Source organism: Serinus canaria, chromosome 25 (genome assembly GCF_022539315.1).
Source record: "Serinus canaria isolate serCan28SL12 chromosome 25, serCan2020, whole genome shotgun sequence".
In the NCBI taxonomy this organism is placed as follows: Eukaryota; Metazoa; Chordata; class Aves; order Passeriformes; family Fringillidae; genus Serinus; species Serinus canaria.
This window is the reverse complement of record NC_066338.1, coordinates 12262153-12279710: the sequence shown is the minus strand read 5'-3', so window position 1 is coordinate 12279710 and position 17558 is coordinate 12262153. Positions and strand designations below refer to the sequence as shown.

At 45.8% G+C, this 17558-nt stretch overlaps 1 protein-coding gene across 32 annotated transcripts; it reads right to left on the bottom strand.

Annotated features, from left to right (window-relative positions):
* Positions 1-1073: 1073 nt before the first annotated feature.
* HORMAD1 (HORMA domain containing 1) lies at positions 1074-16643 on the bottom strand. Of its 32 annotated transcripts, none has more exons than XR_007780040.1 (17): positions 16553-16643; positions 15840-15926; positions 15668-15719; positions 15228-15372; positions 14874-14937; positions 12878-12914; positions 12515-12535; positions 12391-12417; positions 11791-11858; positions 9442-9593; positions 8251-8501; positions 7497-7560; positions 4697-4764; positions 3943-4026; positions 2170-2570; positions 2021-2104; positions 1074-1804 (listed from the first exon to the last, which is right to left on the bottom strand). XR_007780040.1 is itself a non-coding variant. In XM_050984902.1 (17 exons), the coding sequence occupies exons 3-17, from the start codon at positions 15698-15700 to the stop codon at positions 1805-1807; spliced, it is 1155 nt and encodes a 384-aa protein (XP_050840859.1). In that variant the 5' UTR covers positions 15701-15719; positions 15840-15926; positions 16553-16643; the 3' UTR covers positions 1074-1804. The 32 variants fall into 32 exon arrangements, 11 of the variants coding, with proteins under 11 accessions (XP_050840859.1, XP_050840861.1, XP_050840860.1 ...); XR_007780043.1 differs by lacking the exon at positions 2021-2104 and having other exon boundaries at positions 1074-1830; positions 2176-2210; positions 2277-2570; XR_007780047.1 differs by lacking the exon at positions 2021-2104 and having other exon boundaries at positions 1074-1830; positions 2262-2302; positions 2345-2570.
* Between the last annotated feature and the right edge of the window lie 915 nt (positions 16644-17558).

The window sequence follows — 17558 nt, the reverse complement described above, 5'->3', positions numbered from 1 at the left end:
CAATGAGCGCGGCTCCCATGGGTCAAGGGGCGGGACTCCTTACTGTCAGTCAGGGGTGGCTCCGCCCCCGTCCGCGTGTCCTGTCCCGCTCCCGGTCCAGTTCTTGTCCCGTTCCGTGTCCCGTTCCGTGTCCGGTCCCGTGTCACATCCCCGCTCTAGTCCTGTCCCGTGTCCGATTCTGTGTCCCCTCCTGTGTCCCCTTCCGTGTCCTGTCCCGTGTCACATCCCCTCTCCAGTCCCGACCCGTGTCCTATTCTGAGTCCCCTCCTGTGTCCCCTTCCGTGTCAGGTCCCGTGTCCCCTCCTGTGTCCCCTTCCGTGTCAGGTCCCGTGTCTGATTCTGAGTCCCCTCCTGTGTCCCCTTTCGTGTCCTGTCCCGTGTTCGATTCTGTGGCCCATTCCATGTCCCCTCCTGTGTCCCATTCCGTGTCCAATCCCGTTCCCGCTTGTCCCGTGTCCCGTTCCTGCTTTTCCCGTCCTGTGTTCCCTTCCCATTCCTGCTCCTGTGTCTCGTTCCCACCCCAGCCCCATCCCGTGTCCCATTCCCCTGTCCCATCCCATTCCCGTGTCCCGTTCCTGTGTCCCATCCCATTCCTCTGTCCCATCCCATTCCCGTGTCCCGTTCGTGTCCCATTCCCATATCCCGTTCCTGTGTCACATTCCCGTGTCCCATCCCATTCCCGTGTCCCGTTCCTGTGTCCCATTCCCATATCCCATTCCCGTATCCCATCCCATTCCCGTGTCCCGTCCCATTCCCGTATCCCATCCCATTCCCGTGTCCCATCCCATTCCCGTGTCCCATTCCTGTGTGTCCCATTCCCATATCCCATTCCCGTGTCCCATCCCATTCCCGTATCCCATCCCATTCCCGTGTCCCATCCCATTCCCATGTCCCATCCCATTCCCGTGTCCCATTCCCGTGTCCCATCCCCGTGTCCCATTCCTGTGTCCCATTCCCGTGTCCCATCCCCGTGTCCCATTCCCATGTCCCATTCCCATGTCCCATTCCCATGTCCCATCCCATTCCCGTGTCCCATTCCCGTGTCCCGCCCCGCCGGTAACGGAACACGTTGCTCAGAGCTAAACACCCTTTAATAAATGACCGACGAGGAACGGACATTGTTAATTTAAAAGTCAAACCCGCCAAGGACCGTCCAGCTGTGCCGGCAGGGTCACTCCCGTTCCCCGACACGAACGGTTCGGGGTGGCAGGAGGGCTCGGTACCGTGTGTCCCCCCGGCCATGAATCGTTCCGGCTCTCCCGGTGCTGAAGAGGCACGGATACCGAAATTCCTGCGTTCTGGCAGGGAGCCTGGAATTCAAGGCATGAAGAGGGTTTGTTCTTCACCTGAGGATGGTGCTTCTGGTCTGGAAGAAATGCAAAGCATCCAACTCCGGCAGGAAAAGCAAAAACTGTAACTCCAAAAACTGTAAGAGCCTCAAAGTGACAGCCCAGCCCTCTGGAAAGCTCTGGAAATCACCCCAAAACTGGAGAGGTTTGGGGCAGGCAGGTCCTCAGCTCAGAACCAGAGCTCAGAGGCACTGGTGAAACCTTGGGCTGGGGGATGAATTCCCTCCATCACCACCAGGACCTGGAGCCAACCCACAAACCCCCAAAATCCAAGGATTTCTGGCCCTGCACAAAATAAGTTGGGAATTCTCCAGCTGGGCCTTCCTGACTTCAAACACCTCCCATGGAAGTGCTAATGGAGCAGGAGAGATCCTTCAACCCAACAGTGAACAACCAAACAGGAGTGAAGAACCTGGGACAGCAGGAGATGGGCAACTAAACTGCTCCTTGGGCAACTAAACTGCTCCTTGGGCAACTAAAACTGCTCCTTGGGCAACTCAAACTGCTCCTTGGGCAACTCAAACTGCTCCTTGTGCTTGCTGAGCTGTCTCCTTTTGGGCAACCAGAACTGCTCCTTGGGCTTGCTCAGCTTCATCCTTGGGCAACTAAAACTGCTCCTTGGGCTTGCTGGGCTTCATCCCTTGGGCAACTCAAACTGCTCCTTGGGCAACTCAAACTGCTCCTTGGGCAACTTAAACTGCTCCTTGGGCAACTCAAACTGCTCCTTTGGGCAACTCAAACTGCTCCTTGGGCAACTCAAACTGCTCCTTTGGGCAACTCAAACTGCTCCTTGGGCAAGTCAAACTGCTCCTTGGGCAACTCAAACTGCTCCTTGGGCAACTCAAACTGCTCCTTGGGCAACTCAAACTGCTCCTTTGGGCAACTCAAACTGCTCCTTTGGGCAACTCAAACTGCTCCTTGGGCAACTCAAACTGCTCCTTGGGCAACTAAAACTGCTCCTTGGGCAACTAAACTGCTCCTTGGGCAACTCAAACTGCTCCTTGGGCAACTCAAACTGCTCCTTGTGCTTGCTGAGCTTCATCCTTTGGGCAACTAAAACTGCTCCTCTGGGCAACTAAAACTGCTCTTTTGGCTTGCTGGGCTTCATCCCTTGGGCAACTAAAACTGCTCCTTGGGCAACTAAAACTGCTCCTTGGGCTCGCTGAGCTTCCTCCTCTTGGGCAGCACGTCCTGGCTGGAGGAGAGCTCAGCCTGGTGCACCTGCCAAGGAAAAGCAAGAGTGGAATTCCAGGCCAGAGGTGTGACACAGCCAGAGGCTGACCCCAGTCCTTGTCCAGATGTGCTGGGCCTGCAGGAACAGCTGGATGCTGGTTCCTGGCAGAACTGGCCCCCTGAGGAAGGCTGGGATGTTTTCATCCCAGGAACTGCAGCACAGGACAGGGAGTGGAGGGTTCAGATGGAAAGAGGGGAAATGGAGGCTGCAGATCTGGGAGAAATCCTCCCCTGGCACAGATGATGCCATGGAAGTGTCCAAGGCCAGGCTGGGTGGGGCTGGGAGCACCCTGGGATGGTGGAAGGTGACCCTGCCCAGGCTTTAAGGTCCCTTCATCCAAACCATTCCATGATTCCAGCTCTGCAGAGGCTGCTCAGCACCCAACAACCCCTGAGGGCTCAGTCCTGCTGCTTCTGACTGTCCCAGGAAAAGATGACAATGAACTTTAGCTCCCCTGTCCTTTGGGTTATTTAAAGCAATTGTGTTTTCTTTAATAAATTTATTACTAAGTTCAGTCAAATCTCTTTGAAAAATACCCAGGGATGGTGAGCAAAGAGAGCAACCTTCTCTTTTTTATTTTTGTCACATCACTGAGTAAGAAAAAGCACTGAGTGTGACTGGTTGGAAGCAGGGAGGGACCTCAGAGCTCATCCAGTGCCACCCCTGCCATGGGCAGGGCCACCTTGCACTGTCCCAGGGTGCCCCAAGCTGGCCTGGGACACTTCCAGCCACAGCTTTTCTGGGAATTCCATCCCAGCCTCTCCCCACCCTCACAGAGAAGAGAGAAAAATCCACCCCAGAGGTTTTGGAGAAGGATCTGCCTCTCCCTCAGCATTCCCAAGATTCCAAATTGCTGGTGAAGGTCCCCAAAAGCTCCCAGAGCTGCAGCTGCCAAGCTCAGCCAGTGAAGGAGCAGCACAAACGTGGGGCCCAAAGGTCAAATTCCAGCCTGGACACAACATCTGCTCCAGCTGTGCCAGGTGGGAAGGATTTGGGTCCCCACAAGTCTGCCAGACTGATCTGATTTAAGTAAAAAAAAGGATTTTTTGTGGAATGAAGGAGTCACAGAGGTGAGGTTTTCATTCTGGCCCAGTGGAAGCACTGGGGGAGCTGTGCTGGGGATCTCTGGCCCAAACTCCAAACCAGCAGGAAATTTGGCTAAATATCAACTAAAACCAAGGAACTTTTCTCAACCTGCATCAAATCAGCTTCCAGCTCCTTGGGACAGAATTCTTTCTGTGTTGGAATTGAGGAAGTGATGAGAATTTCATTCTGTCAGCAGCAAATGCATTCAAGATCTGAGTTTTATTCACTGTTGGCAACAAAAATGATGAGAACTAAAGAAAAATGGATACTAACAATGCAGCTTTGGAATATCTTTCCACTTCTTGTCCTGCTCTCTGACACGATCAGCTCAGATGTTTTACGGGTCAAATGATCAACCTGAAATCAGAAAATAGAAAAAATTCCCACTGGAGACACCCAGCAGGGCCCAGTGCTCGAGTTCAAACTGAAATAAGAGGTTTTTAATTGGTGATAAGCCCTGGGAATCACAGCTTTTATAGCTGGGTGTGCTGCAGGGCCCTGCAGAGAGAAGAACATCCTGGTTTTATCCACTTACCTACAGCTATCCTGGTTTAAAAAAATTTAAGGATCTGTGTGAAGCAGTCCTCCATGTATAAATGCCACCAATTTCTACATGCAGGGAATAGAACCTGAATTTTTAAGTTTTAAATCAACTTTTAAACAAGCTTTGGTTGGTCAGAATTAGCAGTGGGAATTCCCATTAGGCAGTTTATTAAAATGGAAATGACATTTCCCATTTTCACTCAGAAACAGCTCCAGGATTTGTTTGGTTTTGAGAGCTGCATTTCAGAGGAACAGCCTTTTGTCAGTGCTGTAGAATAATTTTGGAAAACAGAAGGAAATTTCTGTTTTCCAAAACTATTTGGGTAATATTTCCAAAACTCTAAATTTTCATTTCCAGGAAGGGAAATGGGAAGGAATTTTGTTGCTGTGGGAAATGAGGGTTCAGCAATTACCCAGGAATCACTCAGAGGAGGAAGGAGCTGCCCCAGGAGAAGCTGAAGAGGACAGGGCAGAGTGTTCCTACCTGAGGATTAGAAACATGGGGGGGAGTCTGGATCCCTCCAGCTTCCTCTTCACCAGCTGAATTCTTCTCTAAAAGAAGGAAAAGAGTTGGAGAGTTAAATAAAGGTGTGAACAAACCAACAATCCAGAGCAAACACCACCAGCTCAGCTCCAAGAACTGCTGGCAACAGAGCACATCCTTAACTCCACCAAGCTTTGAATTTATTCTTTACTTCAGCCACGTCCTCTGCCAAGCCCAGCTCACCCAGAGGATCTCTGAGGAGAGAGTTTGATCCCTCTCACACTGCCCTGCTGGAAGATTTCACTCAAGGGAAGCCTCAGGAGGTTTTTTTGTGCTGCAGGACAGGGAAAAGGCCACTCTGGGCCAGCTGTGCCCTGGCAGCCCCACCCAGAGCAATCCCAGGTGCAGAGCAGAACCTCAGGGGGGAACAGCAGCTCCAGGCAGGGATTTCTTGCTAATTCTTGTTTCTAATTCTTGTTTCTAATTCTTGTTTCTAATTCTTGTTTCCAATTCTTGTTTCCAATTCTTGTTTCCAATTCTTGTTTCCAATTCTTGTTTCTAATTCCTGTTTCTAATTCCTGTTTCTAACTCTTGTTTCTAATTCTTGTTTCTAATTCTTGTTTCTAATTCTTGTTTCCAATTCTTGTTTCCAATTCCTGTTTCTAATTCTTGTTTCTAATTCTTGTTTCTAATTCTTGTTTCTAATTCTTGTTTCCAATTCTTGTTTCCAATTCTTGTTTCTAATTCCTGTTTCTAATTCTTGTTTCTAATTCTTGTTTCTAATTCCTGTTTCTAACTCTTGTTTCTAACTCTTGTTTCTAATTCTTGTTTCTAATTCCTGTTTCTAACTCTTGTTTCTAATTCTTGTTTCTAATTCTTGTTTCCAAGTCTTGTTTCTAATTCTTGTTTCTAACTCTTGTTTCCAATTCTGTTTCTAATTCCTGTTTCTAATTCCTGTTTCTAATTCTTGTTTCCAATTCTTGTTTCTAATTCCTGTTTCTAATTCCTGTTTCCAATTCTTGTTTCTAATTCTGTTTCCAATTCTTGTTTCCAATTCCTGTTTCTAATTCCTGTTTCTAATTCTTGTTTCCAATTCTTGTTTCCAATTCCTGTTTCTAATTCCTGTTTCTAATTCTTGTTTCCAATTCTTGTTTCCAATTCCTGTTTCTAATTCCTGTTTCTAATTCTTGCTGTTTTTCCAGGCTGCAGAACGGTGAATGGGTGACCCAGCACCAGCTGTGGAAACAACAGAAGGATTCCAGGCTGCCAAATGGGTTTCCCTGTAAATGAAACATCTGCCAACACCCCAGGAGAAGAAATTGGTCTGGATTTTTTGGCATGGTTTTGGAACTTTGGTGATTCTTCAATTTTGAACAGGAAGATGAAAATGTGTTAATCATGAATTCACTTGTTAACATTTGTTCACCAAGTGCTTCACAGAATGGAGCCCTGACAGAAAATGAAGGCACAGGCAGATATGAGAAGGAAAGAATGAAAAGAGAAAAATGAGGGGCTTGAAAAATATAATATATAATATAATAAAATACATAATATCATATGATACATAATATCATATAAAATATAAAGGAAAAAATATATAAAATATAAAGTATAAAGTATAAAATAGATAACATATTATAAATAATATATTATAAAATATATAGTTTATAATATAAAATAAAATTTAAAATCTAAAATCTATAAAATATAAAGTGTAAAATATATAATATATATAATATAATATAATATAGAAATTATTATATATAGAATATATAATATAGAATATAAAATATGTACCTAATATAATATAATATAATACAATATAATACAATACAATATAAATAGGATAAAATATATAATATAAAATAAAAAGGATAAAATATATAAAATATAAAGTATAAAGGATAAAATATATAAAATATAAAGGATAAGATATTTAATATATAATATATTATATATTCATATTATATATAAATATATAATATATATATATTCATAGTATATATAAATATATAATATATAATATAAAACATATAATATATAATATAAATTATAAAAGACAAAATATAATATCAAATATATAAAATAAAAGAAAATCTAAAATCTAAAAAATATAAAGTATAAAATATATAAGATATAATAGAAAATAGAAAATATTATATATAGAATATATATAATATAGAATATAAAATATTTACCTAATATATTATAATGTATATTTAATACATTATAATATACAAAACATTATATAATATGAAATATGTACCAAATATAATAAAAATATATAATTTAATAAATATAATGAAAATATAAAATATAATAAAAATATAAAATATAATAAGAATATAATATAATAAAATAGAAATAGAATAGAATAGAATAGAAATAGAATAGAATAGACATAGAATAGAATAGACATAGAATAGAATAGACATAGAATAGAAATATAATACATAATAGAATAGAAATATATACATAATAGAAAAATATAATATAATATAATATAATATAATATAATATAATATAATATAATATAATATAATATAATATAATATAATATAATATAATATAATATAATATAATATAATATAATATAATATAATATATATAATATAATATAATATAATATAATGTAATATAATATAATATGTAATAAATATAACAAATATATAAGATAATAAATATAATACAATATAATATAGATTTGATATATAATATTTTTATCACTTAAAATGATAGATATAATTGAGATTATGCTATAAAAATGACAATATAAAGTTCTAATATCCACAAGTCTTACCTTGAGCTCCTGAAATCTTGCCATGACTCCGATCCTCCACCTCACTGTGCAGGACAGGCTCCTCCTAGAGCAGGGACAGCTGTGTCACTGAGGGCACACACAGGGAAGGAGTTCCTACCCACCTGACCCAGGACACACTTTGGAGATGGATTTGGGGTGGAATAAACTGAAATAATTGTGCCATGGAGGAGGAGGGTCCATCTGTGCCCTGTGCTGGGACACATGGCACTGTCCCCATGGCATCAGCTGTCCCTTGCTGCAAACCGGAGCAGTAAAATGAAGGGAAAAATGAATTTATGACAGATTGTCCTGCTTGACCATGTCTGCAAACTGGAGAAAATTAAGGAAAAAAATGAATTTATGACAGATTGTCCTGCTTGACCATGTCTGCAAATTGGAGCAGTAAAATGAAGGGAAAAATGAATTTATGATAGATTTTCCTGCTTGACCATGTCCGCAAACTGGAGCAGTAAAATGAAGGGAAAAAATGAATTTATGACAGATTGTCCTGCTTGACCATGTCTGCAAACTGGAGAAAATTAAGGAAAAAAAGAATTTATGACAGATTGTCCTGCTTGACCATGTCTGCAAACTGGAGAAAATTAAGGAAAAAAATGAATTTATGACAGATTGTCCTGCTTGACCATGTCTGAAAATAGAGAGGGTTACACATAGTGAAATAATAATGGACTTTTTCTAGATGATACAGCCCAAAAAATGGCAAAAGCCACCCAAATTAATTCTGTGTTCTTACATTGATGTCGTGGCTGTCCTCCTGGGGCTCAGCTCTGCTCTCCCCACACAGAGGCTCAGCAGCCTCTCCTCCCTTGAGGATGCTCTGATCAAGGCTCTCCATGCGCTGTTTCTCCGTGGTGATTTTCAGTTTCAGCAGGTGGAAAGGAGTTGGCACTTCCCCCACGTTCAGGTACATGGGCTCCTCCCTGAACAGCAGCCCCTCGTCCTGGGCCTCCCTGAAACCTGGGGGTTGGTAATCAGGGGGTGTCACTGCAGAGAAAGTCAATGGATCAGAATGAAAATGCTCTTCAGAACTGATTTTAACTCTTTTGTCCTTTAAATACAGAGAGTTACTGCAAAAATCTGTGTGGGGAGAGGAGTAACCAAGGTTCAGTTGGAGTTAATAAAGACAACAGGCAGGGCCCTGTTAAAGCTCTCTGGAAGAGGGTGGAGGTACAGAGAGAAAAGAGAAGCTCTGATTTGTCACTGTGAGGCAGCAACACACTCAGAAAGCAGAGCCAGCTCTTTGGGCAGGCACCAGGCACTCTGGCAAACTCCACACATTTCCAAACCCAGGCAAATGCAGTGAAGTCAGTGCCAGGATTGTGTTCCTGCAGTGACACCACATCCCCTCCCCTTGGGCTGCAACCTGTCCTGAGAAACAGCCACACATGAAACAACCTCATTTAACACATCCCAGCAACCACTGAAAAATGCCAAAATGCCCTTTTTTGGCTCGTTTTGCAGAGCCTGATCCAGCAGGGTGCCATGGCAGTGGACCCTGTGGTGGTGTGAGGTGCCCAGGATGAGGGGAGAGATGAGAATTTGACTCCCATGTTCTCAGAAGGCTGATTTATTATTATGTTATATGAAGTTATATGAAATGATATTTATTATATGAAATGATATTATATGAAATATTATATTAAATATTATATGAAATGATATTATTATATTAAATGATATCCTAAAACTATACTAAAAAAAGGGAAAGAGACATCACAAGGCTAGAAAAGAATGAATAATAAAAACCCGTGACTGACTCAGAGTCTGAAACAGTTGGATGGGATTGGCCTTAATTAAAAATTCACAAGTTTAGATAAACAATCTCCAGAGGAGCAAACCATGGAGAAGCTGAGGCTTCTCATCTTGCCAGGAGAAGAAATCCTGGCCGAAAGGGATTTTTTTCAGACAATCTCAGGTGCCATACCCTCATCATAGTAGAGGAGTTTCATGGTGAGGCAGACGTCGGTGGGCAGGGGGCTCAGGTTCTGCATCAGGATGAAGATCTTGCGGATCAGGAGGATGCTGGCCTTCTTGGTGTCTGCACAGCTGATGGGGCACTCTGACTTCTTGTCCTTGCTAAAAAAACACAGCAGCCACATGGTTTTGGTGCGTTCTGGTTTCAGGGTTTACCTCAGAACCTCGTGTCCCTGCCAGGTGTGGCAGTCACCTCTCCTTTCCCCTCCCAGCACTGTCTGTCAGTCCTGCAATTCCAGAAGGGCCTGCAGTGACTGGCAGATTCAAACCCGGGGGGACACTGGGCCACCCAGGTGTCCTTTGTCCCTTGTACCTGCTTGGTGGCTCCCTACCCCTCTCCCTGGGGTTAAAAGGAGCAGCACCCACGTGGTTTGGGGAGTTCTGCTGGATCCAAACCCTCCAGCAGAACCAACTCCTTTCCTTCCCCATCACCTTGATCACCTCAATCCTGGAACTCCAGAAGGGCAGATTCAAAGGATGTCCTTTCCCCCAGGGGGGACACTGGGCCACCCAGGTGTCTTTGTCCCTTGTACCTGGTTGGTGGCTCCCTCCCCTCTCCCTGGGGTTAAAAGGAGCAGCACCCACGTGGTTCAGGAGTTCTGCTGGAGCTGGTGCTGGGTTCAGAACAAAGCTCTGGATCCAAACCCTCCATCAGAACCAACTCCTTTCCTTTCCCATCACCTTAATCCAGAAGGGCAGATTCAAAGGATGTCCTCTACCCCCGGGGGGACACTGGGCCACCCAGGTGTCCTCTGTCCCTTGTACCTGGCTGGTGGCTTCCTTCTACCTGGGGTTAAAAGGAGCAGCACCCACGTGGTTTGGAGAGTTCTGTTGGATCCAAACCCTCCATCAGAACCGACTCCTTTCCTTCCCCATCACCCTGATCACCTCAATCCTGGAACTCCAGAAGGGCAGATTCAAAGGATGTCCTTTCCCCCAGGGGGGACACTGGGCCACCCAGGTGTCCTCTGTCCCTTGTACCTGGTTGGTGGCTCCCTGCCCCTCTCCCTGGGGTTAAAAGGAGCAGCACCCACGGGGTTCAGGAGTTCTGCTGGAGCTGGTGCTGGGTTCAGAGGCCAGAACAAAGCTCTGGATCCAAACCAACTCCTTTCCTTCCCCATCACCTTCAAGCTTCTCCACAGAGGGAAACCTGAGGAGCAGCAGAGCTCCTGCAAGCCTGGACTTGTCTCCACGTGCTCAGCTGCAGCTCCCAGCTGGCCAAAAGTGTCCCTGGGGTCAAACACCACAGTGCCACTGTTTGCTTCAGCACCAAGGGCCAGCCAAGCTCAGGCAATCCCATCCAGCAATGTTGGTAAATATTCCACTAAGTCTGGATCCAGAGTGAGCAGTTTCACCCTCTGTTTGTTAACAAACACATTTATTGCCTGAGGTCTGAGACTGAACTGCAGTTCCTAACCCTGCATGTTCTCTGCTCCTTGGGAGATCAAACCCTGAGCCAGGGACACCAGGAGAGTTCAGGGGTCAGCACCTGGCACCAACTGCTCCATCCTACATCACACAGTGCTTAAATACCCAAAGAAATACTGGAAGAAAGAGAAAAGGAGGTACTTGTGAAAGCCTCACCTGCCAGACTGATACAAGGGAAATGAAGCTAAGGTTGGGCCTAAAAATTGTAAAAAACTGAACAGCAAACAAAAGAATTCTGAAGAAGAGGAGTTGGTTGGAGCAGCTTTATGGAGTCACCAATTATTTGGGTGGGAAGGGAACATAAATCCCATCTCACCCCTGCCATGGCAGGGACACCTCCCACTGTCCCAGGTGGCTCCAAGCCTGTCCAGCCTGGCCTTGGGCACTGCCAGGGATGCAGGGGCAGCCCCAGCTGCTCTGGGCACCTGTGCCAGGGAGGAATTTCCCCTGTACATCCAGTCCAAACCTGCCCTTTTCCAGTTTCAGCCCCACGGCTGGGGATGCCCAGTGAGCTCCTCTCAGCAATGGGAATTCCACCATGAGTTGTCTATCACAATTTATATTTCTGTTGGGTTTTTGGGTGTATTTTCTATAATTTCTGCTAAATAAGGAATTCCATGTAACATTCAGTATCTTGAAGGGTGAAATGTGAAGCTTCACCCTCCCCACATGGAATATCTCAAATATCCTCAGTATCAGACTCTGACACTGAGCATCACCTCCTGAGTGGATATTAAAATTATGAGCATAATTAAACAAAATTATTAATTGTATTTTAGGAAATATGTTGATAAAATGAGTCTGGAGGTGCAGAATTTAACAAATGCAGAGCTGTGACATTCAGGTGTGTCCAAGGGACATGGAGCTGTACCTGCCAAAATCCAGGAGTGGCCCATTGTGGGTGTACTTGAACTTGAAGTGGTAACACTCTGTGACTGTCTGCAAACAAAGCCAGTAATTATTAAACTGATCCTAAACACTGCAGCTCTGCTCACTAATCTAGCAACCTTTAAAGGAATAACTCCAGCCCAACTCCCATGTGCTACCTAATCCTCTAACAATTAACAGCACAAATGCATAAAACTGTTTAAAACATCATAAAAATGATGATTCTTTTCCAGGATTCACCATGATCAAATCTTTTGAAAATCAGCTGAAGTTTTTAGCACTAAATATTCAGAATTAAAGTTTCAATTGTTATGAAAATGGAAATGTTTCCCACGTGGAGCGTTTGTGGTGACACCCAGTGGGTTTGGGTGTCAGAGTCAGGATGGGACATCTCACTCTGCAGTGGCATTTTGGGTTCTGGCCCAGCCTGAGAACACTCAAATGGAATTCCTCACATGGCAATTCCCACTGACCCCAGTCCTTTTTACACCTGGTATTCCAAAATGTTCATTTTTTATAGATGTTCATGTTAAATGTTCCTGCTTGTACCCACATTATCATCAGGGAGATATTCCAGATTTACCTGAGGATCTTCTGTCTGGGTATAGACCTGTGGTTGTGAAGAAAACAGAGGAGTCAGAATGAGAACTGCACATCCCTCAAAGAATTCCCCTAAAAACACAGCCCTGCCTTTCAGAGATACTCACTGCTAGCACAATCTGCCTCAGCTGTCAGGAACATAAACAGAGAAAACAACAAAAAAAAAGAACATTAAATAAATTTCATTGCCCATTTGTGCTGCCCAAGCTGCTCTGTCTCTAGCTCTGGTATCCAACACAGGCAACCAAGGCCTGTTGGAAGAAAAACTTCTTCCTCTTCTCTCCTGTGGAGGAGAGGACTCAGCTGCAGAAGAAAACACCCCCAGATCTCTGGTTTTTGTGCTGCTGTTTACAAGGATTTGATGCAGAAATGCCTGTGCATCCCACACTGCAGCTGACTGAGCTCAGCTGCTCCCTGAGCAGACCGAAATCAACATTTCTAAACAACTGAAAGGAGACTGGAGGACTTACGTATTTCTTCTGCAAGGCATCATAGCATCCTAACATCCTGCAAAAACCAAACAATATTGGCCAGCTACTGCTAATTTGCACTTGTTTCTCACCAAACCAAAAAAAAAATAAACTTTTGTGTTTGCTTTTACTGATTAGAGCAATAAATAACACTTATCCATCATTCTATCATTAGCAGTTATGCAAGCTTTGTAACACCAAATCACTCTAAGCTCTTGAAAGAATAATTAGAAATAGAAACTGGAGGGAAATCAATTAAAAATAGAAACTGGGGGTAAACCATTTATCAGTAAACTTTTGCAATGCTTCAAACACCTTCCAACACATGAATTGATAAATCAGGGGAGCAGTTTGGTCTGGTTGCAGGTGTCCATGGCAGAGGGTTGGAGAAAGGTGAGCTTCAAGGTCACTTCCAGCCCAAAGCATTCCATGATTTTATCATAAATCAAGAATTCAGCTGAACAGCAACACTGCTGAAGCAAAAAGGAGTTATGACCTTTATTTAGATGTTGCCATTTCCTTTTTGTACAAGACCCAAATCAAAACTTACCCTGTATTTTTTTTTCTCTTCCAGTCAACCAAAAAAAATTGGGTTTGGTGTGAAGAAAAGCCTGAAGGAGAACTGCACTGCTCCTCCCATCTCCTCACCCAGGCAAGATCCATGAGGAAATTCCAGGGTTTCCTCAAGCTTTGCTGAGTGCAGCTCCCATTTCTCTTGGGTTTTGGGTGGATTTTCTATCATTTCTATAACATTCAGTATCTTCAGATAAGTAAATCTAGTGTGAAGCTTCACCCCCCACATGGAATATCTGAAATGTCCCAAAATCCAAACCCCTCAGCACTGCCGGGGGGGGAAAGGGAAAAGAACCTTAGTGGAGGGAACAAAACACAGGAATAGGGAAATAAGGGTACAGAGGTTTCTAGAGAGCAAAGAGAGCACCTGGAACAGAATTCAGAGTGCTGTGAGCAGGGAGAAACCAGCTGCAGTCCCAGGTGACAATCCCAGGCAGCTGTGGAGGGCTCAGGCAGGCAGAATGTCACTGGCAGGCACAGCTCTGCCTCTGAACAAGAAACCTGACAGTGCCACTCTAAGAAAATTTGTGAGAGCTTTAAATCTAAGATGCAAAATGGTGGCTTTGAGTCTCCTGATCAACCAGAGAGGAACGGGGTTTGAGACTTTTGCATTTCTGGGCACCCTTGAGTGCTCACAGAGGAACGAGGTGTACAAATACATAGTGTTAAATATTTAGTATTTATTTAACAGAGTCACCCTGCAAACAGATTTGTGCTCTCAGCCCTGAGAAAACACCATGGTTACATCTGTGACACAGATGAGGGAGAGAAATTTTTGCCTTTATCTACAAACAGATTTGTGCTCTCAGTCCTGAGAAAACACCATGGTTACATGTGTAACACAGATGTGGGAGAGAAATTTTTGCCTTTGTCTGCAAAGGAACCTTGGAGCACTCAGATGCTGAGAGGAAGGACTTTTAGACTTTTGCATTTCTGGGCACCCTTGAGTGCTCAGGAGCACCCAGAGGAACTAAGTGTACAAATACATAGTGTTAAATATTTAATATTTATTTAATAAATATAAAGTAGAGTCACCCTGCCAAACAGATTTGTGCTCTCCTAAGTCCTGAGAAAACACCATGGTTACATCTGTGACACAAATGTGGGAGAGAAATTTTTGCCTTTATCTACAAACAGCCAGGAAAGAACATTTGAGCACTCAGATGCTGAGAGGAAGGACTTTTAGACTTTTGCATTTCTGGGCACCCAGAGGAACTAAGTGTACGAATACATAGTGTTAAATATTTAGTATTTATTTAACAGAGTCACCCTGCAAACAGATTTGTGCTCTCAGCCCTGAGAAAACACCACGGTTACATGTGTGACACAGATGTGAGAGAGAACTTCTTGCCTTTGTCTGCAAAGGAACCTTGGAGCACTCGGATGCTGAGGAAGTGTTACCTGTGTGCTGCAATCCACTTACCATTTCACCAGCTGGGTAGAGCCAGGACAGTTTTTATCTTCCCGCAGAATTTTGACGCAAACATCTCAAAAAAACAAAACAAAAAAAACCCCACACATACATTTACTTGGGACAAAGTGCAATGAAAAGTTCACTGCCTAAAAGTACTTATCATGAAGAAACTAAAATTAAGATCACTGACAAGCATCAGCTTAGCTTTAATGCTGAGTTAGCAGCAGCAATAACAGCATTTAATTTATTAATATGTGAAGTTTCCATTACAAAATGGCATCCAAGCATTAAAAAGTCTAAATGCCTTGAAAAGCAGCTCCATGAGAAGAGTTTGTGTAAATTATCATGGAAGCAGCCCCTTACCATCCATGTATCTGGTTCCATAGGCACTTTCAGGGAAGATTCCCCTCAGGTATGTGATGCAGGACACTGCCACTGCCAGCAGCCTCTTCACCAGCATCAGGGACTGCTGCTCCGTGGCTATTTTCTTGGGAAATACAACTGCACTCTGAAAATCACAGCAAGAAATCAATAAATTTATGGGATTTGTAAAGTTAAGCACATTCCTTACACTTGGTGTTACAGTATTTGTAGGACACAGATGGTTTCTACCAAGCACTCAGCTGAATTCACATTAATTTTCTGTATTTTATATATATATTTTTTTAATTCATAATTAAAAGTCTGAATTACCCTGCTATTTTCACATTAAGAAATATCCCAGAGCACCTGGGTGCAATGTTCCAGCCAAAACTCCCCCATTATTGCGCTGAAATACACAATATTTACAAACAAAACCATACCACAGCATTCCTTTGCTTCTGAGCAGTTGCCATTCTGCAGAGACTCCTGTTCCTGCCAAGGAAACAGCTGCATTAGCACCTGGATAAGGAAAAAGGCTGCAGCTCTCCAGCTTCTCCAGGGCATTCCCCGGATTTACAAACACCTCCAAACAAATCACCAGCTCAAACAAACCTGGGGTTTCCACGAAACTGAGCAGGAAGGCTCCTCTTGTCATCCCCAGTAACAGATTCTTGATTTTCACAGCAGCACAGGCCTCCCCTGAGGATGCAATAATTAGAACATTTTTATCTGTATTCCTATGAAATATGAACATCCAAAGGCAGTTTTCTTCAGTACTAACTGGTGCCCAACCTACAGGATTTTCTAAGGACCTTATGGAAATGCTCCTCACATTTCAAACACCCCCAGAATTGAGTTGTTTTCATCTGTAATTTAAATGATTATGGGAGAAACAGAACCCTCACCGCCCTGAGCCTGACTCCACACAAACCTTCCCTTCAATTCAGGAATAACAAATGCCCCCATGTCTGAGAAAAACACCTTCCCCAAATTAGAAATAAGGTCTGGATCACGAAGGACACCGAGCTCCCCTCAGCAATCCTCTGATAAACCCCCCAATAGCGGCAGGCGGCCGAGTGAGGAAGGAGCAGCCCCCCATCAGCCTCAGCCCAGAAACCACCACCGGCTTCAAGGGAAACTGAGGCAAGAGGAGCATGAAAGCAGAAGACACAACACTGCAGAGCAGCGCGGGGCGGCGGGCAACAAAACTCGGGAGATGAGGTGAGAGATAATCGAGGAAAAACTGGAGGAGAATGTGAGAAGACGGAAGGGAGACGAAAGAAAAGAGATGAAGGAAGGGAGATAAGAAAACCGCCCACCCTCACCCTCAGGGAGCCTTTTCCCGCCCTCGCCCTCAGCGGGCTCCGCCGCGCAAACGCAGGGGGCGGGGCTTGCCCTCAGCGGCTCCTCCTCGGGGCCGTGCGCAAACACAGGGGGCGGGGCTTGCCCTCAGCGGCTCCTCCTCGGGGCCGTGCGCAAACACAGGGGGCGGGGCTTGCCCTCAGCGGCTCCGCTAGGGGCCGTGCGCAAACACAGGGGGCGGGGCTTGCCCTCAGCGGCTCCGCCGGGGGCCGTGCGCAAACACAGGGGGCGGGGCTTGCCCTCAGCGGGCTCCGCCGGGGGCCGTGCGCAAACACAGGGGGCGGGGCTTGCCCTCAGCGGCTCCGCTGGGGGCCGTGCGCAAACGCAGGGGGCGGGGCTTGCCCTCAGCGGCTCCGCCGCGGGGCCGTGCGCAAACGCAGGGGGCGGGGCTTGCCCTCAGCGGGCTCCTCCTCGGGGCCGTGCGCAAACTCAGGGGGCGGGGCTTGCCCTCAGCGGCTCCGCTGGGGGCCGTGCGCAAACACAGGGGGCGGGGCTTGCCCTCAGCGGCTCCGCTAGGGGCCGTGCGCAAACACAGGGGGCGGGGCTTGCCCTCAGCGGGCTCCGCCGCGGGGCCGTGCGCAAACACAGGGGGCGGGGCTTGCCCTCAGCGGCTCCGCCGGGGGCCGTGCGCAAACGCAGGGGGCGGGGCTTGCCCTCAGCGGCTCCGCCGCGGGGCCGTGCGCAAACACAGGGGGCGGGGCTTGCCCTCAGCGGGCTCCGCCGGGGGCCGTGCGCAAACACAGGGGGCGGGGCTTGCCCTCAGCGGCTCCGCCGGGGGCCGTGCGCAAACACAGGGGGCGGGGCTTGCCCTCAGCGGCTCCGCCGTAGGGCCGTGCGCAAACACAGGGGGCGGGGCTTGCCCTCAGCGGCTCCGCTGGGGGCCGTGCGCAAACGCAGGGGGCGGGGCTTGCCCTCAGCCGGCGCATGCGCAGCTCCGCCCCCTCCTCTGTGAGGGGTGGAATGTTCTGG

Bases quoted from the DNA above. Each gene is read 5' to 3' on its own strand.
- HORMAD1 (XM_050984902.1), bottom strand. From the start codon at position 15,700: ATGGCAACTGCTCAGAAGCAAAGGAATGCTGTG. The intron at 8,502-9,441 runs GTATGGCACCTG...CTTTCTCTGCAG, and splicing joins ACTCCTCTACTATGATGAGG to TGACACCCCCTGATTACCAA. The intron at 2,571-3,942 runs GTTAGTATCCAT...TTTCCTTGGCAG, and splicing joins AGATATTCCAAAGCTGCATT to GTGCACCAGGCTGAGCTCTC.